This window comes from Ahaetulla prasina, chromosome 7 (assembly GCF_028640845.1).
Source record: "Ahaetulla prasina isolate Xishuangbanna chromosome 7, ASM2864084v1, whole genome shotgun sequence".
Taxonomy (NCBI): Eukaryota; Metazoa; Chordata; class Lepidosauria; order Squamata; family Colubridae; genus Ahaetulla; species Ahaetulla prasina.
In genome coordinates, this window is record NC_080545.1 from 33,911,374 (window position 1) to 33,921,373 (window position 10,000).

A 10,000-nucleotide genomic window follows, 5' to 3' on the forward strand; every position below is an offset into this window, starting at 1 on the left:
CATTTATGATCAGATGGCTCCCAACTTAACTATATAAATTGACCGAAATCTGCACAGGATAAAAAGTTATATTCAGTGTAACACTGATCTTCTAAAAATGTTCTGGTAATTCATGAGGAAACCCAATCCAGTTATCAAATATCTTATATTTTTCTGTTTTGTCACTGTCATATTATTATAAAATTATTGCCAATCAAATATTCTGGAATTGTTCATGCTACCAATCAAGCAAAAACACAAATCTCCAATTGCAATAAATAAATAATCCACACAGTATCATTCAACAGATTGCTTACCTCCTTTAATCTAACAATTTATGTTAATAAATTTCTGATTATGATATTGCAACTACCATATAATTGGTCCTGCCTTCCGAAGCACTTTAAAGGAATCCCACTGTTCACTAACCTTAATCTTCTGTTTAATTGCATGGAAATATTTGTATCAACTCAACTAAATGTTCTGATATAATACAGCAATCACATAAAATACTGGAGTTTGCCTATACTTTGCACACCAAATTTTGAAAAACGTAATAGCTCACATCAAAATTCTAATTCCAAAGTTCAACAGAAAAAGGAAACTAGAGTAAATGAAACTGTAACACTTCAAGGAGTGTAAAGTTCACACAGTGAAGATTCAAAATTATACACTAATAATTTGTGAAAATGCCTTAGAGAAAAATTTTGTCCATATGTGCACACTTTGTGTGCAAATACACCAACAACTATATAAACCACACAGAAATCAAGCTTCCTTTCGCATAAAGCCAAAATCATTGTGTTTTGGAAAATAATTTAAAACTATATTTACAGCCTATAATGTAGAAATCTATCCTCAAAGTTTTCTGAGTTTCACTAAGGAGACTTGTATATTTACTTTACCTATTTACTTATTTCAAGATCTTCTGAAACTTTAGAAAATTAAAGAACAATGTTGCTGCCAAATTTTCCCTTTTCAGAACCTGTCTGAAATACTACAGTATTTTTATCTCCTTTTTTTCTGCATTAAAAAAACAGGCTGTAAGTTTTTAAGATACTCTGAGAAATAAGTTGCACTTTATGAGGATGATTTCTGCTATAAATTATTGCTTATCTTTTTAAAATATTAATAGAGCAGTACCATGCATATTATTCAGAGGAAAGTCTAATAAAGTAATTAGGGAAAGAATTTAGAACTGTAATCTAAGCAAATTTCCAAATTCCAAATGAAATTTAAAAAATCAAAGTTTTGATTAGACAATGTTTATAAAATAAATGTTAAAATATATGAAGAATTAAAATTTTAAGAAGGGAAAGAAAACTGGTATGTGAAACAATGCACAGCTATAAAATTCTTAGATACTGCTAAGTTTTCAATTATAAGTTTATTATAATTGTTCCATATTACCATAACAAATAATACTGTATAATTTATTCAATATTAGTATTAAGAATAGTTTAATAATTTAATAATGACTGCCACATTTATTTGTCATTATAAAGGCCTAAACTGAATAATACAAGTAAAGCTGTATAAATTTTCCACTAAAATTAAATTTTAACAATATTATGTTTAGTAATGTTATTTGCTCATAATGTAGATCATAAAAACGTATCTATTAACAAATTAAATATTCAATACTTTAATATAAACATTGGGTAGTGTAGAGTTCTCAAAAGAAGCTCAGCAGTTTATGTACGATATTCAGCACCCTGAAATCTTTAATATAACTTTATATATAACTATATATATAATTATATATATATAATATATCTTTATATATAACTAGACGAAAGAAATACCTAGTTTTTAATAACAATAATGATTTAAAAAAGTGTTAAATGTGTGTCTTAAATTCATCATAGTAAAAAGCATATATTTATTGATTATCTGTTTGTAGCTTACCCAACCTGACTAAAAAGACCATCATTTACTTGGATACATTTCCCTATTTATTTTTATAAATATTAAGTTTTATTTAGTTACATACACAGGAAACAATATATCGCACATACCACAAACACACAAACATAAATAGTTATTTCGGAAATTACTTTATTCCTAGTCTCCTAGCTAAAAGAGTATAACAATTCTTTCATCTCTAAAGAAGTATTTAAATTAGTCTGCTCAGGTGTCCTTTCAACTTTTTATATACATATATTTAATAAAATTTTATTTACAAGAACTATAGCAAAGCATCTTTGCTGCAAAGAATCCCTGTGGCACTTTTACCTCAGCTGAGTTTAGGAACAATTTCAATCTACAAAGATGTAAAATAGCAAGTAATGTGGCCCTCTGGTGGACAGCTAAGAATCACCTTTTCTTTCTCAGTATCATTCAAGGAAGCTGGCAGTTTAAAAAAAGGCATTTTGCTTGAAAAGATATGGAAGCAACGTCTACAAATATATACTCTTCTCTTTAAAACAAAGTGTGCAGGTACTCCAGGGCAGATATATCTGAACAATTAAAAACATGCATAAATTTTCTTTTTTAAAAGCTAACAGAAGACAACAAAACAAATAAACAACAAAATAGTGTTCCACTTTCTGCAATACTTTAAAAGTAAAAAAAAATCCAACTAGAAGGATAGGAAAAACCTTTCCATCAGCATGAAAATAAACAGAATGCAAAACAAACAAAAACTTACCTGCTGTTGTTGCAGATGCAGCAGTTCTACTGTGCTTACTTCAGTGCCCGTGTCACCACTTGATCTTCCATCTCTGCTGCCAGCATCTAATTGGCTGCTTAGAGTGCTCATTCCATTTTGATTCATTGAACTGTTGCTTATTGTCTCTGTCGCAGATTCCTGCATCATGACTTAATACCTAAAAGTGATTAAGAAGTATCAATTAACACACACATTACACCTTCACACTTCCATTATCAAGATGTCCCTCTTTGCCAATTACAGAGACAGCATATTTAGAAGGGGAAGGGGAAAAACCTCTTCCACAGCCATTTAAGAAGCAAGCAATGCAATACAAACCTTGCTTTCATAGACATACTATACTCATTCCTAAAACCATGTTTCTCAGAGCAATGTTGCTGTAGTTTCATATAGAGAGAGAGATAACATCCATATATGCAACATGGAGATAGCGTTCCTGAATATCACATTTTAAACCCTAGGTATCAAATCAGTAAAATGAAGGCATAATTTCATACCCTGCCCCATTTTTCCTATTATCTAGCTTTAACAACCATAGATGACTATACAGCCCTATTTAAAATATTCACTATCTAGATTCTGTCAGAATTTTACAGCATTTCTTATGCAGGGCTGTTATTTAATGATGCACAGCTAATCATACAAAATTAAAATTTTGTAAGGGTGTTACAAATCATATGGTATCAACCAATGATAAATAGTATAATGGGTTGCTTTTTTTGTCTGTGTGAATAAATAAAAATTTGCCTTGGAGGCATTTTAAGTAAAAGCTCTTGCTGCAAACACTTCAGATATTGCCTATTTTTTTAATCAAATGGCTGATATTCATTTATTTTTCTGACATTTAAAACATTTAATACTGTCCTTCCTGGGAAGTAATTAAGCTTATGCATGAGCAGCAATCAAACTGTTCACTTGAAGATGACTTAAAACTCAATTTTAACATAGGCAAATAAATGAAAGATATAAAATTAATTTTCCAGGCATGTATTAGATATGAAAGCTAGAAATAAAATCTATCAAGAATATCACTAATGATTGTGCTAAAAACAGCATAAATTATGCATATTACCTCCTCTACAGTAATAAATGTTTTATCATTTTCACTGCATAAATATACTGTACTTTCAGGATAGCAATGAGATGTCCTGCCAAGTTCAGATGGAATCTTTGCAGTAAATAAAGAACCAACATAGTCTTACAAACTAGAATTTCAAATATATTTTACATCAGTAATAAGAAAATTCAATTTTTGCTATTTTCAGAGTTTATCTGAATTCTATCTATGTTAATAATGCATCATCTATCTTCATGCACAAATGCATTTATTAAACTGACCAATTTCCAAGGAAAGAAAATGTGGGAGAACAGAGCAAAGCAAAGCAAAGCAAAGCAAAACTTTCTGGTAAAACTTTCTGACAAGATGCTTGAATGGGTGGGTAAATCCAGTCAAAAGAACAGCTGCTACTAGAATTACTAGTTTACCTAACACATTGTTCAACTATATTCAGCATATGATCAATACTTTCCTCTATAAAATACCAAAGAAATTATCAGAGTTTAAAACACCATCAATAACTTCATTACATAGTAGTATAAGTTTATTTTTCATAAAGGAGTATTTAATAACATTTTAAAAAGCATTTAAAAAACACAACATATTAAATGCATACTTTGGATTCAAAGGAGATAGTCATTCCCCCCACAACAGACAGAGACAATTACAGTTCGCATAAAGGAAGATAGCTGCAAAAACAAATACTCTTTTGAAAAATACTTTCCAGTAATAATAAGAATACAGAACAAACACGTTGAACAGGTAAAAATGAATTTGATACATATATACACAAGTTTTTCAATAAGAAAACAAAACTTGTATCATTTTATAAGAGGAGGCATCAATTCTGCATGCAACATGTTTAAAATATTTAGGGAAAAAGTGCTTGATAGAATTTTCATATAACTCATAAGATCTTGCTAAAAATATCTCAGATTTCTTAGGCAACATAAAATATGTCTTATTATTAATATTTTTATTTTTATAATTATACGCACGCACGCACACTCAAATCCCATTTAGTTCTATGGGACCTTTTCCCTAGAAAAATTATAAAATTACAATCTTAGCTACTAAAACACATTCGAAGCATGTATCACTGTGAACATTGAGTACTTTATCTTTTTCATACCACCTCCTAAAGGAGGAGGGCATATCTTCATATAATAAAAGATTTATTTTACATTCTTCTTCAGTATAAATATTTGACTATATTTCTGGAACAGTAAATTATATGCATTATAAGGATAAATATATGATATATGAAGCTTCATCAACCAAAGGCATTATATTTTTTTTCAAATTTCTCTTTTCAAATTAAAATTAGATATTTACAGGTCTGTGATTCTTTCACTACAATTAGAAAGGAAACAGTAATGTATTGTACAGTTCATGTTAATCAAATATATACAATTCTTTAACTTTGAAATATTATTGAATGCTAGAATTATTTTCTACAAAATATATACAGTTAGGCACCAAATCAAGACTACCCAATTGATTGGAAAATGATGGCCAGGTAGATAAAAGAAAGGAAAATGATTTTCAATATAAGGTACACTTACCTCTCATTTGGTATGGCATAACCCAAATAAAATAGTTAAAAACTGCCAAAGAGAAGTGATTCACATCATTGCCTTATAAGCCAGAGACTATGTAGAAAGGTGTGTGGTTTTTGACACTGCAGAAATAAAACTAATAATCACGTAGAATTTGCAAGAATATTTATGTGTGTGTATATGCCATTTCAGGGTATCTTTATAAGACCTTTTCAAGTTCAAATTATTGAACCAAAAAGCTCAAATTACTGAATCTACATGGTTTGCAATGTCTTGAATTTTAACTAAAACAAACTAATAAATAAAATGCATACAAAGGTATGATTCCAAGGATAATCATTTCTAAAGACAACTGTGGAAAAATACATATTTTCATACTTAAGCATATATCTGTATTTTGCTACACAAAACTGCAAAGATTTAAAATCCCAAAGATGAATTGTGCACGAGTCTCAAACCAGAATTACTTGCTTTCAATGACCGCAAATATATTTCATACAAAGATGGGAGACAGACATTACATTTAGATATTTCAGTTTAATAAGTACCAACATTTAAAAAACATTCTTTTCAAAATGCTACCTTAATATTATAATTAAGTAGGTATACATTTACTCCCTGCTATATGTTCTCCACTTTCCACTAATCTTACATTTACTTTAGGTTCCTTTAAATCAGCAAGTCATTGTACAGATACTTATTCTCTACACCACTTCCCTTTTGAAACATTAAAGTGACACTGAAACTGACTGCACAAGATTGCATTTTTCTCTTCCTAAACAACTTGAATTGAAAGGTTACTTAGTGTAACAATATTTACTTGCAGAATTGTGTTGTTACCAAGGGTATAATGGATGGTGGCTATGCAGGTTTACGCAAGAATGAGTGAAGCATGAGGCATTAGCCATGTGTTTGACATGTTTCAAATTGCTATAATCCAGCATTAAACACACCCAGCAATTCATGCCATTTCTTGCAGCCATAATCTTGAATAAAGTGTGCATAACCACTTATTATATAAATTAGTATATGACTCCCTGTTATAGTCACAACAGTGCTTTTATGTTTATTTTGCATCAAGATGTGATCTTTTATTTGTACAAATAACAGGATAAAAAGACATGGCTCAATTAGACCTCCTTGCTTTTATGATAAGGTGGGAAGAAATTTTAGGCTTGTTTGTTTTGTTTTCCCTAAAAGTTTTGTCACTATAAAATGGAACAGTGTTAAGTACTTTTCTCCTTATGTTATTTCAACACGGCTTTATTGCCTTTCAGGTTTTTAAATCCTGTAAGGGCTAAAAAATTGTTTCGAAAACCAGAAACAATATAGTGAATGAAAGTTCTGAATACCACTAGGAGGTCTAGTGGTGAAAAAGTTGGATTCTTAACAGTAATTTCTATAGCGTTAAAATTACCTCCCCACCCTCCATGAGGGAGCTACTGGCTACTGAATAGAAATGGCATGGCGGAGGTGAATAGTATCTGATACACATTTCACTATTTTAGAATACTGACCCTTAAATTCTGAACCTGCAAAGTTCCTAAAATGGAGTATCTGTCAAGTCACTCTTAAAGACCCTAAAGACAGTTGCCTAGGAACAGATGCTTTGAGATCAGACAAATGAGTATATCCTGTTTTTATTATTATACATTGACATCCACAACTTGCTTGAAAGGTTAAGACTTCATTAATATTCTTTTTCTTTCCTGATTAAAGCATAATAGTTTAATATTAACAGAAATGAATGAGTTATTTTTGGAATTCTGGAATTCCAAACTGGAATTCAAAGGGCCAAAATGTAAAATTTGTATTTCCCAGAATTCACTCACATTATAACCTCTCTAGCACCACTAAAAGACAAACAAAATGTTTTTGAAATGGGAGATTTTTAAAAAGAATTTGTCATACAATGTGCATCTTATGTTCGCAGATATCTGAATTGATGAATGCACTCTCTATTGTTTAGTTTGGAATAAGTTTAAGTTAAAACTAAACAAATTAAGACATTTTTTCTCAGTCACAGGCCAAGTAGCTTATACTACTCATTAGCAGCCTCTTTACAACGATGAATCATTTTATAAATGATTATAATACATTTATATATTACAGTTTACTAGCAGGTTTATTGATAAACTTTATTTTCTGTTATTGCATTAGTTTATACATATTTTAATATATTATTTATGCATAACAAATTACAATAAAAAGCAATAATTAATCTTTTTATATTATGAGTACAATGTTAATAAATGCACAGAATTCAGAGGACTAGAAAAGTCCCTGATTTTAAGAATGAAGGAAGATATACGTGTCCCAGGAAAATATTGCAGGATCCAGTCTGAGTTGATCACTGGGACCAGAGGTTTACTCTTCCAAACTTTTGGACTCATGCTGGAGCCCATATCCTCAGGGAACTTCTTTCTCTCCAATTCCTGTTTTTACTTACTTTTTACTATCATTTCTAAAATTCTCTTTACTGATAACATTTTAGAAATATGAAGAGATTCTCTGTCTAATACTTATTATGTACAGCAAAATCTACACAGAGAGAGATTTAATTAATAACTCTCACAACAAAGGATACATTTTGATATCTATACATATAAATGTTGCTATATGTAAAATAACAGATATCATACAAGTTGCCCCTTTTTGTTTGAATGTAGAATACATTTTGAAGCTACTTTTAAGAATGGACATAACTGACTATATACTGTGTTTTGGCTAGTGGACATTAAGGTGTTATGCAGATCCATTAAAAAAATAAATGAAGAGAACTGCCATTCTTAAAAGTCTGAAATTACATGTGTATACCTGTCTACAGATATGGATACAAACTTATATGTGTGCATACAGAAATCTACAAAGATTAGCTAAATTAAACTAGAGAGAGCCATTTGCCTAAGGAGGCTTATATAGATACAATAAAAATCATGTTCTTAATATGTGAAAGGGACATGTGTTTGCAGATGCCTGACAGGATGCCCTTACACTACAATCATCCATCCAAGCTAGCCAGCTTTCAACAGATGGAGTTGTACATCCAGATGCAATTAACTATGTTGAGTAAAGTACAAATAAAGTACAGTATGGCTATTTCTATCATTGTAGTTTTGCAATGCAGAAGAGAATCTATGCAAGCAATCCTCCCCCATCTGAAATATAGGGCTACTGCTTATAAGTTACCTTTTACTGTTCTCATATTTTCTTGCATGCAGCTACATACAAATTTGGGTCAATGGAGTTAGATATTCAGGAAAGGGTTTTATTTAAATGCATAATTGCATCAACCTGTGGAGTTTCTGGCATTTCCATTTCGCAATTTGATCTAGTGTAAACCAAATGCATGCTGCATTTTACAAAAGGGAAAATAGTGGCAACAAAAAGATATCACTTTCTAAGGCTATATTGAATACTTTTAGCTTTATTTAAATTGACAGAGTAAAATTAAGTTTCTGTCTAAAACTATAAATACTAGCATTTAAAATGTTTTGGCTATTTCTGTTCTCTAGCAATAGAAATACTATGTGAAACACTCAGCAGAATATACTAATAATTTTTAATGCAAAAGACTCACTCATAAAGTAGTTTACCAGTTATAATGTAACAAAACTAATGGAACCAGTTTAATAGCAAACCTGTAGTTATATAAATGTTTCCACCTACATTTATCAGGTTAAAATATGTATTACAAAGCATAATAGTTAAGGATTATTTCCAAGCAAAAATATACATAATTGCATTTCAGAAACATGCAAGAATTGATCTCAAAGTAAATGATATTTTGTCCCAGCGAAACCAGAAAATTACTCCTGCTTTCAGTGAGACTCACGAGTTAGTTTGCATCAAAGACATATTGCCTACATGCTCCAATAAGACCTACCGGTACTTTTATTCACTTTCTTTTATTTAGGGCATACAAGTAAAACATTGCCTTAATCTGATCTGTTCATTGTGCTAGTTTTCCACTGCACTAGCTCTTTACCCATGACTTTAGTGCAGAACATACATAGCTGCTGCTAGTCAGTCATAGCAAGCATTTTTACTTAAAACACAGCATTATATCCATTATTACAAGTAACATGTCAATTTCACCCTATTGTCTTCCTAATCTTGTCAATATGTGACAGATAAAAACATATTTTGAATGGTTAGTGGTATATGGTATATTTAGCTTTGAAATTAAAGAATCTGGCATAAAAAGTATACTTAAATGTCATTCAGTAGTATATTCGATGTATATACAGTTTGTATCTAGGAGTATCATAAGATCTTCCAGACTGCATTTTATGAACTCTGTACCAAATTGAAGAGCTAATTCTGTGGTAAGATTTCTATCAGTGATAGCTTAAAATTTCTTTCGTGGAAACAAAGAAAATGCTAATGGTCTTGAAAAAGAGTAAGAAAATAAGACAGGAGCTAGAAATAATTACGTAAATGAAAGCTGGACAAAATTATACATTCCAAATATATCTCAATTAAAATGAAATTATTTTTAATTCATATACAATAAATACATTTGGACAAAACTTTCTCACCTAGCCACATGACATCATTGTCCTTCATTTTCCAGTCCATGAACATTATATTCAACAATACCACCACCTAGCTTAAGCCAGTTTCTCACTGCATACCCATTCTAAATATCCTAAAAGTTAAATTCCACAATGTAACTTCATCAAGATACTATGGATAAACTTTAGATTCTCTTCTCCCTGTATACCATCTATT

General features: G+C 30.4%; 1 protein-coding gene across 1 annotated transcript in view; it reads right to left on the reverse strand.

The window, feature by feature from the left end:
* FOXP2 (forkhead box P2) overlaps positions 1-10,000 on the reverse strand; it is a 1,142,483-nt gene that overhangs the window by 365,827 nt on the left and 766,656 nt on the right. The window contains exon 11 of the mRNA XM_058190721.1: positions 2,630-2,807. Coding sequence (XP_058046704.1) covers positions 2,630-2,797 — 168 coding nt within the window. The 5' untranslated portion in view covers positions 2,798-2,807. The remainder of the gene's footprint in view (positions 1-2,629; positions 2,808-10,000) is intronic.